The following is a 21,992-nucleotide window of genomic DNA, read 5'->3' on the forward strand; positions in this document are numbered from 1 at the left end:
TGTGCACTTCCTCCTCTAACCAAACTGGGAAAGCACTACTTTCATACTCCTGGTGACATCATGTGAACCTTGGAAAGACCAATTAGATTATAGGCCAAGGTACAAGCTACATTTTAAGTGGTGTATCCATAGAGGTTCAATGAAGTGACCGAGGGAGGCTTCAGCCATGTGTGACCATAGCAACTCATCCGCTCCTTGGTGACGGCACTTGCTAGACATGCTTGACCTTTCTTAACCTAAGACCATGTGGCAAGTAGTACCAAGTACATTAAGATTGTTGAGGCATTAGCGAGCATAGCTGTGGCTCAGTTGATAGGCACACTGATGTGCCCCTTTTGTAGAGCCAAGATCATTCAATTAAGTTAATCCATGGAAGCAGCAGCATCATTTTCCAGTAATTTTCCTCCTGCTGTCTTACCAAGACCACAAGCAGTGGAGAATAAATTATCACAGTGTTGAAGCCATTTGTGGTCACTGCAACAGCGAAGCATGTGATGAGTGTGTGCAATTACCTAAGTGTAGTTACAGGATGAGAGCTAGGCATGTGTTGTCCTGATGTTCAATTAAAGTACTGTACTGTACTTAAAATTTCATTGTGTAACATTTTACAGAGATGAAACATTTTACACATTTTACAAAGCTGCAGTACAGTACCCTGTACTGTATCTCTGTACTGGTACAAATTTCCTTATACTGTACCTTCATTATATTTTACAAAATTTGCCATACACCTCATTTGCTTTCTTTCCTAACAATAAATCTTTTGAATCAAATTTATTAAAGAACTTACAGTACCTGGAGAGGGTTTTGGGAGTCATACCTGGCCCCAAACCCAGCCTGGGGCCAGGCACACATGTTCACTAACTTGTTGTGTATGCAAATTAATGATCCGAGTATCTTATTGGAGCTCCTGTGAATCCTTTGAATTACAGCAGCGATAGGTAGCTGTATGGCAATGCACATCTTAGGGGCACTTTAGAAGGCTGAAGTATCATTTGCAAGATGAGCCGTTTAATAGCTTTGTGTACGACACTTCATAGAGTAAAGAGAAATCCCCAAACCATGTGTGTAGAGTTTAACTTACTTTAATTTACATATGGTTGAAGAAGTAATTCCTTCTCCCTCATATAAAATAATTGATCCCAATAAAGGGGACCAATATTCATTCTAGCCATACATTATATAAATATTGACGGAACCACATACAGTACTCTAATTCCCTGCCAAGATACTAGGAAAGATAAGAAACTTAGACAATTGTTATGCCCTTCAAGAAGACCTGGATAAAATAAGAGCATGGAGCAACACTTGGCAAATGGATTTTATTATGAATAAATGACAAGTTATGTGATGCAGGATAGGAGAAAATAGGCCACACATATACAACCTACAAATTATGTGAAAAAGCTCTAAAGAATTCTGATAAAATAAGATGTAGGGTTGATTCTAGAGAGATAACTGTCACCTTAGGAACACATCAAGAACATTGTGCAAGGAGCAAATACAATGATTTCCAACAAATTCTGAAAAGTCATTTCAGAAATGTTTTTAAAGATGTGGACGGCAAAATGCTAAATTGTTCATAACCTTCGTGATACCAAACTGGGATATGCAGTGGTTGCATGGTGCCCATATCTCTAGAAGCACATCAATAAACTGGAAAAGGTGCAATGACATTCGACTAAATGGCTTCTGGGACAGAAATAAAGTTCTACAGAAAACAGTTGGAGGTGTTAAATATATTAAAGCTAGAAGAAAAATATGTGCTATGTTTATATACAAGTGCAACACTGTGTACAAAATATTAACAAATCTACAAGACTGACAAAGAAGAATGTTTGAAAACTGCAACTCTTGTTTTTAATTGGCCAGTAAGTTCCTAATAACTTGTCTGAACTCTTTGGCAATTACCTAATTGTAGTTACAGGATGAGAGCTACGCTCGTGGTGTCCCGTCTACCCAGCACTTTGTCATATAACATGGCAGCACTGTGATGATATTGAATGTTAAAGTTGCCTTGCCTACTGCATTTCATAATTATCAAGATGAGAGTAAAAATTAATGGAGGATGAAGAGATAGAAGGTAACAACCACTATGACACTATGCTGCTTGGTTACTATAGTTGAATTCTTAATGCTGAGTCTTTCCCGAGTTTTGACATTCAAACCTTGTTCTTGATACTTTTCCCAATTGTTTAATAGTTTAATTTGTACACATATGCAATGTTAATATTCCTCATTTCTATGAATATCTTCTTATGTACACTTTCATTTTCAATTTGATGGATTCTCCTTCCCATCTCTGATGAGCCACCAACACTTTTCTTCTTGGTACAACAGGCTTTTGCTTGGAGCGGCCAGCAGGCCCACGTACCCACTATAATCCGGGTGGTTTGGGACTTCTTGTAGGAATGTGTAATTTTTCTTGAAGTCCAGTTTTTTTCCCATAAATATTTCTTATGTTTGCTGAAAGGGTACTGAATAGCTGTGGACCTCAAATGTTCATGCAGTGTTGTGTGATTGTGTATGATACCCAGTCCTCTGGTCATTTCCATCCACTACTGTATCCTTATTACACATGTATTACAAAACTAACTTTACTGTTTTCTTTAGGAATATTGTTGTACCTTTCTGCTTGCCTTTATTTCACAGGAATATGGCCTCTAGATTACTTCCAAGTCTTAAGAAAACTATGGAGCCTTCACCAGCCTCCCTTCCTGAAGATGATGCCAGATGATTAGAAAAAAAATGAGAGATGTGATGGTATTACTGTATTAAAAAAAAATGACTGACAAATATAAGAAATATAGCTACATTAATAAAAAAATTGTACAATAGTAGGAAAAAAGGGATTAGAAAAGTAGAGCAAGCGAGTCAAGGGAAACTAGCGATGTGTATTTACAGAGTTGGTAGAAATGCTATGAAGTGTGTTCATTCAGGAGCAAAGCATGTGTGTTAACAGTGTAATGAGTGCTTCAATTTATATTTATGTAGGAGTATGGCAAAAATTGTGTAATGTCTCCCATGATTGCTCAGTGTATGTGGATGGAGCAATGAGGTGAAGGTAAGAATACAGAATACTAAAGAAGGTTGTGAAATTAGTACAGTATGGAATATGATCAGAATAAGTGGAGTACTGTACACTGTTGAATGCAGATGATGCAGTTCTATTAGAGAATGTCAGATACAATCTAACTAAATTAGTTTATGAAAATTGTGTGGGACTGTTATAAGCCTTTTTTAGGTCTAGATTGTCTGTGACTGTGCTTGTTCTTCATGATGCTGCTTGCATCAAATTTAGTTGATGTATGTAAGTGGACGAGACAGAAGAAATCATCATGAAGATAACCGAGAAATTAGGTTAAAGGGGAAAAATTATAAAAACAGTTGATTAACGTAAATACCTTGTGTATTACCGACAGGAGGAATTTGTGCAAGTCAAATTATTAGCAGAATAAGTTAGGGAAGAAAAAATCTTGTGCAATATTGAGCCCTATTTAGGAAAATAAGACAAGGACATGCATTTAAAAGGCAGCACAGCAGTAATGTGTACACTTGTTTACATCTAAAACATGTTAGCACAACTCAAGCATGAAAAATCTGTTATGAGCAGTAGAAAGCATGTGTTTTATTAGAAGAACAATAGAAAACTAAAAGTTAATGTCATGTAGACATGCACTATGCAAAAGTTATAAACGGTAAGACGGTTTAATCATATTTGTTTTAATAAATATATGATTATAGTGTGAAAAAAGAGAGACTATTCAAGGGAATTAGAGATAGAAAGAGGGGAAAATCCAAGATAATGGCAGATATGGAGTGTAATGACCCAGGTGCAGTTAAAGGATGAGGATGGTGTCCTGTCTTGCCAGTACCCTCTCATATGGTGGGTCTATGAGGAATTGTGTGGGACTGTCACAAGCCTTGTTCATGTCCAGATAGTATGTGACTGCTTGCTCTTTTATGATGCAGTGTGCATGAAAGCTGGGATGAATGAATATAATTTCCATCATCTTTAACCTCCTTTACCTTTATAGCTCTCCCACCTCATGAATATGAGAAATGGGGTAATAATGATGATGGAGACTACCCTAAGAAATGCCAATCTTTAAAAACTTCATAGAAGAGTACTAATAAATTGATTATAACCTACCTTTGTTTCATCATCTACTACACGAAGTCCGTCACCCGATACGTAGAGCATACCTCTAATAGGTCTTCGGCGAGAATTCTGCAAATTAATGATTCTCTATTATAAAGCTGTGAATGATAAATGCCACTCAAAAATACTGTATCAAAGGACTATCACTGAACATTATACAGAACTAAAAGTAAAAAATATTGTACCTAAAGTGTCACAAAAAAAGTCATTAAATATTGTTTTAAATTAAAATAGCGAGTGTTTCCCAGCTCAGTCTGGAGTGTGAGCAACGTATAAATTAATCAAACTTTTTTACCAATATATAATTTCATATATCCCTGATAGATATATATACCACACTCTTGATCTCAACTCTCACCCCAGGTCTTACATATATACAAAAATTGACAGCATTGAGCACTTCCCGTAACGTGATCGACTGTACTGTACTCGCAAAAACTTACATTTCATTACCTCTATAATTCTTCACCGTATTCCTCATCTCACTGGACAATCGCTTTTTTGCATTAGCACAATATTTTAATAACATTATTAAAGATATTTACCCTGAGTACCTTTAGAGCTTCTTCACACACTTGCATCCCTCGTGACTCGAAGACTTCTACACAACCTAGATACTGAAATTAGATAATGTTTTATTCAGTAATTAATACATCATAAGTCAACATTTAATTTTTATAATATGTAAAGAATTTTAAACAGTACAATATTATACACTAGCAATCATAATGCATGTTTAGTTTGGTTATGAAGAGATTCATTTCACCATTCAAAATAACAAAATACTGAAAGAAATTAGTCAAAAGTTTTGGAGGTACAGACAGCTACTTGGTTTGCTAACTTAAGTTATCTGAATGTTCCAGTTTCCCGATTGGGGTTGGGGTTTCACAATACAGTACATGAACTAAGTTCGGGTGAGGAAGCAGTCCGCCAAGCCTCGTGCCGGCCGCGGGTCGTGGGTGGGATTTAGATGGCCTAGTTTGCCCATTGACTGTGTCGGGCACCACCACTTTAGAGTGCCTTCTACCCCGTGATGTCACTGATTCACGGCCTATTGTTCCCATTGTTTTGATTTGTCACGAAGCTAGAGTGTTCATTCCGTGACTTTGTTTTACATATCTGCACAATCAAGGAACATCTGTGTACCATGTCTTAAAGCATCTTTTACAAAGGCTTCCAAGAACGCTGGTATTGCCTCACCTGCACCTGACTCATCACATGTTGACCCAAATGTGTCAACATCTGAGGTTACCTTATCACCATTAATCCCACTTCAGTCAACCCAACATCATCATCCACCACCACCACCTCTTCCATGTAAATAACTATGCTACATCAACAATGATCATCAACATAACAAGTGGATCAGGACTCCTCTTATTGGTGAGTACAAACAAAATACTGTTGCATTTATGCTATGAATCTGTCGATTTTTTCCCCGACATTTCTCATCTTTTTTTTTCTACATTTCCGTTTTTTTTTTCCTCCATTTCTCTTTCACGAACTTACATGATAACCGACAGGTCTCGTCCCCAAGGGGTTCGCAAACCAAGTGGTCCTCTGTAACGGCCATTATTTTAGTTACAGTATTACAAAATCATCATTTAAAATTTAGTAAATATTTAACCTAATAATGATGGACTGGCACTTGTCTGCCAAACATAGTAACTACAGAAATAGGATTAGTGAAGAGCCATATTCTTTTATTAAGTCTTGGGGTATACTATAAATCTTAGGGTATACCAACCTGCACAATTCTCTTAGCCCCAAGTCACCATGTGACTTTCTTAAAATTTAAAACTCAGCGTTGATTGTAATGTAATGCCTCTGTCTAGTAAAGCCCAGGTGGCACCCTGAACCTATCTTGCTGAGATTGCTCCATTCTAAAGGGTTGCATCAATCAAATGAGTTCTGATAAACCAGGCTGTGTTTCATACATCAGGCTGGGAGCAGCTACATCCAACAGTCTGATTGACCAAAGGACCAACCAGGATGCCTGGTCAGAGACTGGGCCGTGGGAATGTAAGTTCTTGGAGCCAGTGCAAGATATTCACAAGGAAAGGTACTGGCAACCCGAGCCAAAATCTGGCCCCCCTCACAGAGGCGCACCAAGCAAGAAAGAATCCACCACATCACAGTGTTCAAGAGAGAACTTGACAAATACCTCCAAAAAATAACTGATCACCAAGCTGTGACTCATATGTCAGGCTGCAAGCAGCCGCATCCAACAGCCTGGTTGACCAGTCCAGCAACAAGGAAGCTTGGTCGACAACCGGGCCACGGGAATGCTAAGCTCCGAAATCAACTCATTGTAACATCACTGGGAAAAGGATACAGAGTCAACAACACTTTATGGACAACTGTAACATTCACATAAAATAAAGCCTCTAATCTGGCTCAAACACGTTAACACTAATAGCCACCACCAGGCAGCCCGGCTCCACCCTACAGCCAGCTACCTGATCAGTTCAAGATCTGATGAACAACCTACTGGCAAACCTTGAACAGAAGGGATGAAATCAGGGAGCCACCAGGGCTTTACCATAAAGAGGCATTCATTACATTTAACACTGGGGAGCTGTGTGATGGCTCCCTGAAGCTAACTAATTATAGAGAACAAAAACACAGGACTAGCCAAATGGCAGCATTCAGAAAGAATGCTGCCAAAGCAAGATACTTGAGAACATTACAGGCCTGAGGGCAGACTGCATGCTGGTTAGACTTAGTGACACTGCAGTCTCTCTTCGGGATTGGGAACAACCGGCACACCCAGGACCAAAGTCGTTTCAACCATGCTCAGAGTCAAGCCAACCTGCAATGGCCAAACACAGGGAGGAATCCTGAACCATGCCCTAACCTAACCCCATGAGAGGAGGAGGGACAAATCAACTCCACTACAGGCTGAGGGAGGATACCCAAATAGCCCACAAATCTTGGGACCAGAAGCTAGCAAAATGCACCAGATACCCATTTTGCCAGCTCCTGTTACAGATACCACTGTGTGGTATCCATGCTATCCTAAGCTCCCCTGCTTCTGAGGAGGCAAGATTCTGGGTCTTTATCTCTGGTAGACCATAAGAAAGTATGAAATGCCTGGTGAAATTGTATTAGCCCTAGAGTACAAGTGCATAAGCTGTGGGGAAGCCAATGTGGGGCCAGCCCTCAGAAAGGAGCTTTTCATTATACACAATATAGTTAGTACTGTAATGGTAATGTCTTCTCACAGACATAATAACATAGGATAAAAACCCACACTTGTGTATTTGTGAATTTTATGTAAGAAATTTACACCAAGTCCTTGCACTCTCCCGAGTGCTTTCTCAAGTTCCGAGTGTGTGGTTAGGACGAGACTTACATCTCAACGTCTAATCTTGATTAGACGTTGAGATGCAAGTCTCGTCCTAACCACACACTCAGACCTTGACAAAGCACTCAGGAGAGTGTGAAAGACTTTGTGTAAATTTCTTACATAAATGTCACACACACACACACACACACATGTTGGTGTGTGACATCCTACTCAATATAGTAACTGCCCGAAACGCTTTGCGTAATAGTGGCTTTAGGCATTGTATGTACTAGCTCTATCTATAAAGCCAACAAACTTTGTAAAATTTCTTTATGTATGTACCTTTGCCTAAATAAAAATTATTATTATTATTATTATAGTACTATATTTGTTATTCAAGAAATAATGGAATGCGGTGTACATGCAAGAGTACTATTAGTAACAATCATGTATTACATGTGTCACAACCACAAAGTTGAACTAAACTTTCCCAATAAAGATGGTAATTCCCCATCTTTTATCTAATTTTAATGACCTGTAACCCAGTTAAGTGACCTTTTGTCAGTTAAATTCATATTATGACTTTAGCTGACTCAACACACACAATTTTTACTGAACAACTTGTCAAACAAAATAGTCTTTAAAACATCCAGACTACTCTAGGAATTACATGAAATATGTTTATGCAAAAAGGCTACTTTAGCATTTACTAGTTTATTTAAAGTACACGTTATAATTTACAGAAACTCACATCTTGAGGGTTATATGCATTTTCTTTATTTTTTTAAATTACTGAGGATTATCAGGAGTTAGTAAAATTACAATACATACATTATATACAAGTTTGATAACTTAACCCAATATTTTCAAGATTTCTCAAGTTAAGAGAACTGGTATTTTGGCTCTGTGACTATTTGATAAATCCTTTAAAAAAAAATTCAAGTGTGGTTTGGTCAACAAACTTTAATTGAATTTAAGATAGACTACTGACTGACATGGCATGGAATTGACATATTAAGAAAAATAATGTGGCATTTGCATACCTTGACAGGAAAAGAGCATGTGCCAGCTCTGACAGATGCTTCATCAGTCTGCCACTGGTGAGGCTTGGATGCCTCCGTCACATGGTGATCCTTCTTCTTTCGAAAACTCTCTCTGAAGCTCCGCCGAAGCCGATCCATCTTTCGTCCCCGTGATCCACTTGGTCCCTCAACCTGCAACATGTATCCCTCATTAGTTTGCTGTATAGTTACACATCACAAATAGATGTGCAGTCACACATGTTTACCTGTGAATATGGGTTATGATTAACATTTACTTGCAATATGGTAGGTGATTATATGTGATTTATTTGCAATATGATATGTGTAAGAGAGCAGGGTAGTAATTGCCTAAGTTACCTAACTTGTGGGATGGATTTTGTCTTAAGCTTGATGTGAAGACTTTCCATATTCATAATAATGAATAACAACAGTAAGAGTAATGCTAACAATAATAAGCCATTTATAAAAAAGCAAAATTTAATTAAACAATAAATTAGTAGGTGACTCATATATAAAGCCACTACATCACATGCAGCATTTTGAACATTGGGGTTATATTGACGAGCATCTATGTACAATACAATACTGTATGTTCTAAGACACACATTCCAAACATGAATTATTATCTGGCTCCAGGAGAAAAAATGCATAAATTTACAACTTTTTGGGGTATCATTAGCAACTCTGATTACTGCTATTATCCTCAGTCATCAGGTCCATGTGTAATTACCTAAGTGTAGTTACAGGATGAGAGCTATACTCGTGGTGTCCCGTCTTTCCAGAACTCTTGTCATACAATGCTATGAAACTATAGTACTGACAGTTTTGGCCTCCACCACCTACTCAGATTATTCCAACTGTCTACCACTTTGTTTGCAAAAGTGAACTTTAACGTTAAAAAACTTTTTTTCCCAGTAGCTTTGTTTTCTTTGAGTGAATCTGTGGCCTCTCGTTTTTCAAGAAACAGGTTCCAAGAATTCTTCTTTGTCAGTATTGTCGATTCTTGTTACTATTCTGTATACAGTGATCATATCACCTCTTCTGTGAATAAACTGGTGCAGGGACCTGACGGCTAAGTGGACAGCACTCTGGACTCTTAGTCCTAAGGTTCCAGGTTCGATCCACGGCAGAGGCGGAATAAATGGGAAGTTTCTTTTACCCTGATGCTCCTGTTCACCTAGCAGTAAACAGGTACCTCGTATTTAGATAGCTGCTACGGGTTGCTTCCTGGAGATGTGTAAGAAGAAGGAGGCCTGGTTGAGGACTTGGCCGCGGGGGCGCTGAGCCCCGAAATCATCTCATAACCTCAGGTAGGAAAACACTCAATTTTTGATACATTGCCTAAGATTAACACCCTTACCCACTCCCTCCAAGGATATTTAAATACATATAAAATCTATCACCAGGGAATTATATTTAAGACAAACCATGAGGGAAAGAGAGGTTGGGAATTGGGGTGGGGTAAAGATGACACACAGGGGGCGGGGTAAAGAAGACGACACACAGGGGGCGGGGTAAAGAAGACGACACACAGGGGGCGGGGTAAAGAAGACGACACACAGGGGGCGGGGTAAAGAAGACGACACACAGGGGGCGGGGTAAAGAAGACGACACACAGGGGGCGGGGTAAAGAAGACGACACACAGGGGGCGGGGTAAAGAAGACGACACACAGGGGGCGGGGTAAAGAAGACGACACACAGGGGGCGGGGTAAAGAAGACGACACACAGGGGGCGGGGTAAAGAAGACGACACACAGGGGGCGGGGTAAAGAAGACGACACACAGGGGGCGGGGTAAAGAAGACGACACACAGGGGGCGGGGTAAAGAAGACGACACACAGGGGGCGGGGTAAAGAAGACGACACACAGGGGGCGGGGTAAAGAAGACGACACACAGGGGGCGGGGTAAAGAAGACGACACACAGGGGGCGGGGTAAAGAAGACGACACACAGGGGGCGGGGTAAAGAAGACGACACACAGGGGGCGGGGTAAAGATGACGACACACAGGGGGCGGGGTAAAGACGACGACACACAGGGGGCGGGGTAAAGACGACGACACACAGGGGGCGGGGTAAAGACGACGACACACAGGGGGCGGGGTAAAGACGACGACACACAGGGGGCGGGGTAAAGAAGACGACACACAGGGGGCGGGGTAAAGAAGACGACACACAGGGGGCGGGGTAAAGAAGACGACACACAGGGGGCGGGGTAAAGACGACGACACACAGGGGGGCGGGGTAAAGAAGACGACACACAGGGGGGGGCGGGGTAAAGACGACGACACACAGGGGGGGCGGGGTAAAGACGACGACACACAGGGGGGGGCGGGGTAAAGACGACGACACACAGGGGGGGCGGGGTAAAGACGACGACACACAGGGGGGGCGGGGTAAAGACGACGACACACAGGGGGGGCGGGGTAAAGACGACGACACACAGGGGGCGGGGTAAAGACGACGACACACAGGGGGCGGGGTAAAGACGACGACACACAGGGGGCGGGGTAAAGACGACGACACACAGGGGGCGGGGTAAAGACGACGACACACAGGGGGCGGGGTAAAGACAACGACACACAGGGGGCGGGGTAAAGACGACGACACACAGGGGGCGGGGTAAAGACGACGACACACAGGGGGCGGGGTAAAGACGACGACACACAGGGGGCGGGGTAAAGACGACGACACACAGGGGGCGGGGTAAAGACGACGACACACAGGGGGCGGGGTAAAGACGACGACACACAGGGGGCGGGGTAAAGACGACGACACACAGGGGGCGGGGTAAAGACGACGACACACAGGGGGCGGGGTAAAGACGACGACACACAGGGGGCGGGGTAAAGACGACGACACACAGGGGGCGGGGTAAAGACGACGACACACAGGGGGCGGGGTAAAGACGACGACACACAGGGGGCGGGGTAAAGACGACGACACACAGGGGGCGGGGTAAAGACGACGACACACAGGGGGCGGGGTAAAGACGACGACACACAGGGGGCGGGGTAAAGACGACGACACACAGGGGGCGGGGTAAAGACGACGACACACAGGGGGCGGGGTAAAGACGACGACACACAGGGGGCGGGGTAAAGACGACGACACACAGGGGGCGGGGTAAAGACGACGACACACAGGGGGCGGGGTAAAGACGACGACACACAGGGGGCGGGGTAAAGACGACGACACACAGGGGGCGGGGTAAAGACGACGACACACAGGGGGCGGGGTAAAGACGACGACACACAGGGGGCGGGGTAAAGACGACGACACACAGGGGGCGGGGTAAAGACGACGACACACAGGGGGCGGGGTAAAGACGACGACACACAGGGGGCGGGGTAAAGACGACGACACACAGGGGGCGGGGTAAAGACGACGACACACAGGGGGCGGGGTAAAGATGACGACACACAGGGGGCGGGGTAAAGATGACGACACACAGGGGGCGGGGTAAAGATGACGACACACAGGGGGCGGGGTAAAGATGACGACACACAGGGGGCGGGGTAAAGATGACGACACACAGGGGGCGGGGTAAAGATGACGACACACAGGGGGCGGGGTAAAGATGACACACGGGGCGGGGTAAAGATGACGACACACAGGGGGCGGGGTAAAGATGACGACACACGGGGCGGGGTGAAGAAGATGACACACAGGGGGCGGGGTAAAGATGACAACACACACACTTATACTAGTGTAAAGGAGGAAATGTATATGTTTATCTCTCAGAATGTTCCGTAATACGTTTATTGCTTGTGATGTGTGTGTGTGTGTATGTATTAACACGATGTACTGAACGGGGTGAGAATAGCTTGAGCTACCTCATCCCTTTGTGTGTATTTTACCTCAATAAACTTATTTCAATTTCAATTTTCAATTCACACACACTTATAAATTAAGGAGCCTCGCAGCTGAGTGGACAGTGCTCTGAAGTTTTAGTCCTAAGGGCTCGGGTTCGATCCCGGGCAAAGGCGGAAACAAATGGGCATAGTTTCTTTCACTCTGGTGCCCTGTTCACCTACCAGTAAATAGGGACGTGGGAGGTAAGACAGCTGCTACGGGCTGCTTCCTGGAGATGCGTGTGTGTTAGAGAGATATATGTAGTAGACATAATAGAAGAACAATAGATTGGTTAGAAAGGCGGGGTCCAAGAGCTAATAGCTCGATTCTGCAGACACAAATAGTAAATACACACACTCTTCCTTCCCTATCAGGAAAGGAATCTATCAGGAGAAAGAGCCAAGCCATTACAAGGCCTGGTCAAACTGGGCCACAGGGATATTGATCCCCGGAACCAACAATAAGCAGACCCTAACTTTATGCAGATGAGTGACAATAACGTGACTGAAGAATGTTGACCAGACCACACACTAGATAATGAAAAGACGACGACATTTCGGTCCGTTCTGGACCATTATCAAGTCAACTGTGATGAGTTGAGAGAGGCACGGAAGTAAGGCAAGAGAGCGATCCGTCTAATTACCACAAGCTTCACAAAGCTTCCTGGCAATACGTTAGTAATGAATAAATATGATATGTTAGGTCAGGTCAGGTCAGGTCAGGTCAGCTTAACCTAACCTAACCTAACCTAACTTAACCAAACCTAACCTAACCGACGCATGGATCGTCGACTTGATTTGGCATCACCAGCTCTTTATTTTCGTCTAATTTCTTTATAAAAAGATACTTTTTCTGATGAAAATTATGTTTTTTCGTGTTGTACATTCAGCACTAACATTATAATGAGTAAATATATCATTTATTCATTACTAACGTATTGCCAGGAAGCTTTGTGAAGCTTGTGGTAATTAGACGGACCGGGCAAGAGAGAGGTGATCGCAGAGGGGGGAAAGCTTAGTGGAAGGTAAAACGGTAGAGAAGCCCCCCTCCCCTACTCTATGTCAAACACTTCCCCTTTCCAATCCAAAATGTCCCATGGGAAAGGAACAAAGATGATCATTAAAAAAAATTAAAGGAACAGGGTCCAGTCCAACTGTGAAGAGCTCAGTCCCTCCAGTAATTTTCTCATCCTCATATCGGACATAGACAATAATATTCTATAGCGGTCCGTCTAATTACCACAAGCTACCACAAACTACACAAACTTCAGAAAGCTTCCTGGCAATACGTTAGTAATGAATAAATATGATATATTTACTCATTATAATGTTGGTGCTTAATGTACAACACGAAAAAACATAATTTTAATCTGAAAAAGTATCTTTTTATAAAGAAATTAGACAAAAATAAAAAGCTGGTGATGCCAAATCAAGTCGACGATCCAAGCTTCGGTTAGGTTAGGTTAGGTTTGGTTAAGTTAGGTTAAGTTAGGTTAGGTTAGGATAGGTTAGGATAGGTCAGCCTAACTTAATATATCATATTTATTAATTACTAACGTATTGCCAGGAAGCTTTCTGAAGTTTGTGTAGTTTGTGGTAGCTTGTGGTAATTAGACGGACCCTTCTATAGCACTGTATCATGCTTTGCAGATGACACTAGGATGTTTATAAGAGTAGACAACAGAGGACACGGCAAACCTCCAATCAGATGTCAATGAGGTCTTTCAATGGTTGCCAAGTTGTTGTTGTTGTTGTTGCTAAGCTTGTTGTTCTAAGGGGATGAGAGCTAGGGGGGGAAGGGGGATGAGAGCTAGGGGGAAGGGGATGAGAGCTAGGGGGGGAGGGATGAGAGCTAGGGGGAAGGGGGATGAGAGCTAGGGGGAAGGGGGATGAGAGCTAGGGGGGAGGAAGGGGGATGAGAACTAGGGGGGAGGAAGGGGGATGAGAGCTAGGGGGGAGGAAGGGGGATGAGAGGGGGGGGGGGAAGGGGGATGAGAGTTAGGGGGGGGAAGGGGGATGAGAGCTAGGGGGGAAGGGGGATGAGAGCTAGGGGGGGAAGGGGGATGAGAGCTAGGGGGGAAAGGGGGATGAGAGCAAGGGGGGGGAGAAGGGGGATGAGAGCTAGGGGGGGAAGAGGGATGAGAGCTAGGGGGGGGGGGGGAAGGGGGATAAGATCTAGGGGGGGGAAGGGGGATAAGATCTAGGGGGGGGGGAAGGGGGATAAGATCTAGGGGGGGAAGGGGGGGTTGAGAGCTAGGAGGGAGGAGGTCAATCTTGTGCTCCAGGAAAGAAGTCATAACAGTTATCGTTACAGCAACTGTATTCCATCATGTCCTGACATGACAACAATTTCAGAAACCAAAGTAAAGGTTGAGGACGATGCCCGCGTATCTCAGACGGTGCCAGGCAGAAGGTCAGGTCGCCGCCAGTGGGCGTCAGTGTCACCACCAGAGGTCAGGTCACCGCCAGTGGGCGCCAGTGTCACCACCAGAGGTCAGGTTGCCGCCAGTGGGCGTCAGTGTCACCACCAGAGGTCAGGTCACCGCCAGTGGGCGCCAGTGTCACCACCAGAGGTCAGGTCGCCGCCAGTGGGCGCCAGTGTCACCACCAGAGGTCAGGTCGCCGCCAGTGGGCGCCAGTGTCACCACCAGAGGTCAGGTCGCCGCCAGTGGGCGCCAGTGTCACCACCAGAGGTCAGGTCGCCGCCAGTGGGCGCCAGTGTCACCACCAGAGGTCAGGTCACCGCCAGTGGGCGCCAGTGTCACCACCAGAGGTCAGGTCGCCGCCAGTGGGCGCCAGTGTCACCACCAGAGGTCAGGTCGCCGCCAGTGGGCGCCAGTGTCACCACCAGAGGTCAGGTCGCCGCCAGTGGGCGCCAGTGTCACCACCAGAGGTCAGGTCGCCGCCAGTGGGCGCCAGTGTCACCACCAGAGGTCAGGTCGCCGCCAGTGGGCGCCAGTGTCACCACCAGAGGTCAGGTCGCCGCCAGTGGGCGCCAGTGTCACCACCAGAGGTCAGGGCACAACACACCAAGAGCAGCGCTCCCATAACCTCAGTTTATTTATTTATTTATTTATTTATGCATATACAAGAATGTACATAAGGAATGTGAGGATACAAATATGGTAATTACAGTCTTGTAAAGCCACTAGCACGCGCAGCGTTTCGGGCAGGTCCTTAATCTAAGAAAATTTTAAGGAGGTAAATACTTGCAAAATTATAGACAAAAAATGATAACAGATTACATGAAATGAAAAAAAAAATGAGAGAAAATTGTAGGTACAGTATATTAAAGCACATAGGTAGCTAAGATTGATTGCAATGACAGCTTGAATGGTAGTTGACAAAAATTGGTAGGCATAATACAGCAGAAACAATATAAGATTGGTTGCAATGACAGCTTGAATGGTAGTTGACAAAAATTGGTAGTCACAATACAGCATATGGCTAGCACATAAAAGAAGACAGCAATGAACACAATGATAAGGTTGTTTGAAATTACATAAAAATTAGGAGATTGGGTAACACTAGGTACAGAGCAAATTTAAAGCTCAGTGTAGGAAACTAAGAAGATGAAGTTAGGTACTTTTTGGTTTTGCTTTTAAATAAGACAAAAGTTTTACAGTTTTTCAATTCACTAGGGAGTGAGTTCCATAAACTAGGTCCCTTAATTTGCATAGAGTGTTTACACAGATTAAGTTTGACCCTGGGGATATCAAAGAGATATTTATTTCTGGTGTGGTGATAATGGGTCCTATTACATCTGTCCAGGGAGAGTTTCAGAGAATGGTTTGCATTTAAGAACAGGGTTTTGTAAATGTAGTTGACACAAGAGAATGTGTGGAGGGAGTTAATATTTAGCAGGTTTAGGGATTTAAACAAGGGAGCTGAGTGTTGTCTGAAAGCTGAGTTAGTTATCATTCTGATAGCAGATTTTTGCTGTGTGATGATGGGCTTAAGGTGGTTTGCAGTGGTAGACCCCCATGCACAGATACCATAATTAAGATAGGGGTAAATTAGTGCATAATATAGTGAGAGGAGAGCAGAGTTAGGAACATAATATCTGATTTTGGAGAGTATACCAACTGTCTTAGAGACTTTCTTTGTTATGTGTTGAATGTGGGTGCTGAAGTTGAGTCTCTTGTCTAGGAATAGGCCAAGAAACTTGCCATCATCTTTATTACTGATGTTAATGTTGTCTATCTGTAGCTGAATTGCATTTGATGATTTGCTTCCAAATAAGATGTAGTAAGTCTTTTCGATGTTTAATGTTAGTTTGTTCGTTGACATCCATAAGTGGACTTTTTTTAATTCATTATTCACAACATTATTTAGTGTATGTGGGTTGAGGTTTGAATAGATAAGAGTAGTATCGTCAGCAAACAGTATAGGTTTGAGAATATTAGAGACATTAGGCAGATCGTTTATATATATAAGAAATAGAAGAGGTCCTAAGATGTTGCCCTGTGGCACTCCAACGGTAATTGGTAGAGTGGACGAAGTTGTATCATTGATGGTTACATATTGGTATCTGTCACTAAGATAGGATCGGATGTAGTCAAGGGCAAGGTCTCGGATTCCATAATGCTGGAGTTTAAGTAAGAGGTAGTTGTGATTAACAGTATCAAAGGCTTTTCTTAGGTCAATGAAGAGTCCAATCGGAAACTCATTTTTGTCAAGGGCCGAGTAGATAACGTCAAGGAGACTAATGATTGCATCGTTGGTGCTCTTTTGGGACCTGAAGCCAAACTGGCAGGGGCTGAGTATGTCGAATTTTACGAGGTAGGAATAGAGCTGTTTGTAAATAATTTTTTCAAATATTTTTGATAGAATGGGTAGATTTGATATTGGTCTATAATTGTTTATGTCCGCCGGATTGCCTCCTTTATGGACTGGCGTTACTCTTGCTTTTTTGAGGATATCAGGGAAGGTGTGACACTCTATAGATTTGTTGAACAGTAGTGCTATGGGTGGGGCAAGGGCATGGGAGGCTCTCTTGTACACAATGGACGGAATTTCACTGGTGTTCCCTGCCTTGGTTTTTAGAGAGTGTATGATGGACACAACATCTGCCGGGCTGATTGGTGAAAGGAGAAGAGAGTTTGGATAGCTGCCTGAGAGATATGTGTTAATATGTGTCTGAGTCTGTGGGATTTTACTGGCAAGATTAGCACCAACCGATGAAAAGAAACTATTAAATTCATTTGCCATTTCTAAATCAGTTGACGGTAGATCTAAATCAGTCAAAAAACATTTTAAAACTCAGAGCTAAAAAATTTCAATGTCTAGAAAAGGAAAAACAAATATTATCATTACTACTGTAACGGAAAGGGGGGGGAGGGGAATACTGTAACGGAAAGGGGGGAGGGGAATACTGTAACGGAAAGGGGGGGGAGGGGAATACTGTAACGGAAAGGGGGGGAGGGGAATACTGTAACGGAAAGGGGGGGGAGGGGAATACTGTAACGGAAAGGGGGGGAGGGGAATACTGTAACGGAAAGGGGGGAGGGGAATACTGTAACGGAAAGGGGGGGGAGGGGAATACTGTAACGGAAAGGGGGGGGAGGGGAATACTGTAACGGAAAGGGGGGGGAGGGGAATACTGTAACGGAAAGGGGGGGGAGGGGAATACTGTAACGGAAAGGGGGGGGAGGGGAATACTGTAACGGAAAGGGGGGGGAGGGGAATACTGTAACGGAAAGGGGGGAGGGGAATACTGTAACGGAAAGGGGGGGGAGGGGAATACTGTAACGGAAAGGGGGGAGGGGAATACTGTAACGGAAAGGGGGGAGGGGAATACTGTAACGGAAAGGGGGGAGGGGAATACTGTAACGGAAAGGGGGGAGGGGAATACTGTAACGGAAAGGGGGGAGGGGAATACTGTAACGGAAAGGGGGGAGGGGAATACTGTAACGGAAAGGGGGGAGGGGAATACGAATAAATACAAAAAAATGAATTAATGGATGGAATGAGGAGTAAAGGGAAGGAGGACAGAGGAAGGAAGAGAGGACGTAAGAGGAAGAGGGGAAGAAGAGAGGAGGCAAGAGGAAGGAACAGAGAAGAAAGGATATTTAGTGGAATGGTAAAGTCGAGAAAGAATTGGGGATGAAAAGAACGGATTATATGATAGTATTAAGGATGAAATGAAAGGCTTAAGAGTAGGCTTTCATTCATAGTGAAATCTGGATTCCAAATTATAATTTATATAGATGTGATAGAGAAAATAGGTCAAATGGAGGAGTAGGTCTGTATATTAAAGAGGACCTGGTATGCACAGAGCTACTAAACTCAACTAATGAGGTGGTAGAGGTACTTGGAATTAAGGTAGACAAAATGAACCTAATTATTATTCTAATATATAAACCGCCAGATACAACGGTTGAGGAATTCACAGAGCAGATGCACAAAATAGAGAACATACTTGATAATCTAGCGAACCCAGCTCCAGATATTATCTTCCTTGGAGATTTCAATTTACCGAGTCTAAGATGGAGAACGGCAAACACAAATATCATAGCAGGGAATGACCCGGGAAATAACCAACCACAGGTCAGAGAACTTTTGAGATTGTGACAAATTCTCGCTCAATCAACAGATCACAGATCCAACTAGGAACGAAAACACACTAGACTTGTTATTCACAAACAATGATGAACTAATCAGAGACATTACAATCTTAGATACTATATACTCAGACCATAAGCTCATTGAAGTGCGAACTAGCATAAATAACGGTAGTAGGTCTAAGATACCCAACAAGCGAGAAGGAATATTCAATCAATTCAATTTCAACAATAAGAGGATTGACTGGGAAAAAATAATAGAGACCTTGCAACTATTCAATGGGAGACGGTCTTAAGCGACAAAACTCCCACACAGGGAATAGCTCAACTGACAGCTGGAGCTTACAAGGTCTGCTTGAAGCACGTGCCTGTGAGGAGGGGCAGAAAGTGGACCACTCTAGAAAGAGAACGCAGACGACTGTACAGGAGAAGGAACAAAATAACGGAAATGCTTAGGCAGACACAACTATCACAAGCAAGGAAAATAAACCTAAACAGGGAGATCGATGAAATAGAACAAACGTTGGAGCGATCATACGAGGCTGAGGAAATGGAATTGGAACAGAAAGCTATACAAGAGATAAAGAAAAATCCAAAATATTTTTTCACATATGCAAAATCAAAATCAAAAACCTCTACCAGTATTGGACCTGTAATTACAACTGAAGGTACGTACACAGAGGACAACAAAGAGATTAGTGAAATTCTAAGAAGCCAGTATGAGGCTATGTTTAGCACACCAATAAACAACATGAAAGTTGATGACCCAGACAGCTTCTTTATGAATGACATTCAAGCTGCAGATAATATAACGGATATTAACACAAACTCGGAAGACTTTTAAAGAGAAATTGACAATATGCCTATGCACTCAGCTCCTGGGCCTGACTCATGGAATTCAATATTCATAAAGAAATGTAAAGTACCAGTAGCGAGAGCACTCAGCGTAATATGGAGAAAGAGCCTGGATACAGGGGAGATACCAGCAGCACTTAAATCTGCAGATAAAGCTCCTTTGCACAAGGGAAGGGGAGTAAAGCCTTGGCAAAAAATTATAGACCAGTTGCACTAACATCACACACAAAAGTTTTTGAAAGAGTGATTAGGAATCAAATTTCTAGTTTTATGGAAAATGATGAGTTACACAACCCAGGACAACATGTATTTAGAGCGGGAAGATCCTGTCTGTCACAGTTATTCAATCACTGACAAAATCACATTAGCTCTAGAAGAAAAGCAAAATGCAGGTGTTGTATACACAGACTTTGCAAAGGCGTTCGACAAATGTGATCATGGAGTGATTGCACACAAAATGAGGTCAATGGGAATAACTGGTAAAGTAGAACGCTGGATACTCAATTTCCTGTCGAACAGAACACAAAGAGTAACAATTAAATAAAATCAAGTCGAAACGCAGTTAAAAGCTCTGTACCTCAAGGTACAGAGCTTGCAGGTCCTTGCACCACTGCTGTTCCTTATTCTCATATCAGATATAGATAAATATACAAGTCACAGCTTCGTGTCATCCTTTGCAGATGACACAAAAATCAGCATGAAAATTACCTCTGCTGAAGTTCAAGTTCTCCTGAAGACATGGAAAATTACAAGCAGATGTCAACAAAGTTTTCGATTGGGCAGCAGAAAATAACATGATATTTAACAGCGATAAATTCCAGGTACTCGGGTACGGCAAAAATGAGGACCTGAAACATACAGGGTACAAAACACAATCGAATCTGCCCATAATAGGTAAACAGCATGTCAAGGATTTGGGAATAATGATGTCCGACGATCTAACGCTTAGGGAGCATAACCAAGCAAATATTGCGTCAGCCAGAAAAATGATAGGATAGATTACGAGAACTTTCAAAACCAGGGATCCCATCACAATGGTTGTACTTTTCAAGTCACTTGTGTTGTCCAGTCTTGAGTACTGCTCAGTACTCACTTCCCCCTTCAGAGCAGGAGAGATTGCTGAAATAGAGGGAATACAGAGAACATATACGGCACGCATAGACGAGATAAAACACCTAAATTATTGGGATCGTCTCAAAGCTCTCCAAATGTACTCTCTAGAAAGGACACGAGAGAGATACCAAATAATATACACATGGAAAATACTGGAGGGCCAAGTACCAAATCTACACAGTAAAATAACAACGTACTGGAGTGAACGATATGGAAGAAAATGCGGAATAGAACCAGTGAAGAACAGAAGTGCCATGGGCACAATCAGAGAACACTGTATAATCATCAGAGGTCCGCGGTTGTTCAACGTCCTCCCAGCGAGCATAAGAAATATTGTGGGAACAACCGTGGACATCTTCAAGAGGAAACTAGACTGTTTTCTAAAAGAAATGCCGGACCAACCGGGCTGTGGTGGGTATGTGGGCCTGCGGGCCGCTCCAAGCAACAGCCTGGTGGACCAAACTCTCATAAATCAAGTCTGGCCTCGGGTCGGGCTTGGGGAGTAGAACTCCCAGAACCCCAGCAACCAGGATAAGAGGGTAGAGCTGCCACCACCCATTTAAAATATATTATAAGACGAGAAATAGAACTCGTCTGTTAAACCACAGTTTAACTTTCTCTGATGATAACTTACAATAACATTCAAACATTAACAGAAAATAATACCTCGAAGTTCTTAGTATAATATTCACAACATTTAAAACTTGGAAATTGACATTTATTTTCGCAGTCACTCCGAATACTACTTTACATGCCCACTTAACATTGATTAGATAGTAGAAAGGAGTAGTCACTGAACCAGAAGTGGAGAGCCCAATAGGGTTGACTGCTCCTGGAGTTGCACACAACCCATAATCTTGGACCACTGAGCACCTCACCTCTCACACACACTCACCAGGTTCACTATCTGGGCCGGGCTTGGGGAGGAGAAGAACTTCCAGAACCTCATTATGCTGGTACCCCGAGCTGATGAACTTCCTGGGAGACAACCACTCGTATGGTTTGACCTCAGCTCACACTGTCTTGTCTGGAGCCTCAGCTCTCACTGTCTTGTCTGGAGCCTCAGCTCACACTGTCCGCACAATCTTCTATCCGGCTGCGAGGACTCGCACTG

General features: G+C 43.3%; 1 protein-coding gene across 14 annotated transcripts in view; it reads right to left on the bottom strand.

The window, feature by feature from the left end:
* numb (NUMB endocytic adaptor protein) overlaps positions 1-21,992 on the bottom strand; it is a 586,620-nt gene that overhangs the window by 54,940 nt on the left and 509,688 nt on the right. For 9 of the 14 annotated variants that reach the window (XM_045760091.2, XM_045760090.2, XM_045760087.2 and 6 more), the window contains 3 exons: positions 8,495-8,665; positions 4,708-4,779; positions 4,154-4,231 (listed from right to left, as the gene is read on the bottom strand). In XM_045760091.2, the coding sequence (XP_045616047.1) occupies positions 4,154-4,231; positions 4,708-4,779; positions 8,495-8,632 (288 nt within the window). In that variant the 5' untranslated portion in view covers positions 8,633-8,665. The remainder of the gene's footprint in view (positions 1-4,153; positions 4,232-4,707; positions 4,780-8,494; positions 8,666-21,992) is intronic. The other 5 variants (XM_069309831.1, XM_045760084.2, XM_069309833.1 and 2 more) reach the window with 1 other exon arrangement.

This window comes from Procambarus clarkii, chromosome 66, assembly GCF_040958095.1.
Source record: "Procambarus clarkii isolate CNS0578487 chromosome 66, FALCON_Pclarkii_2.0, whole genome shotgun sequence".
NCBI classification, from domain to species: domain Eukaryota; kingdom Metazoa; phylum Arthropoda; class Malacostraca; order Decapoda; family Cambaridae; genus Procambarus; species Procambarus clarkii.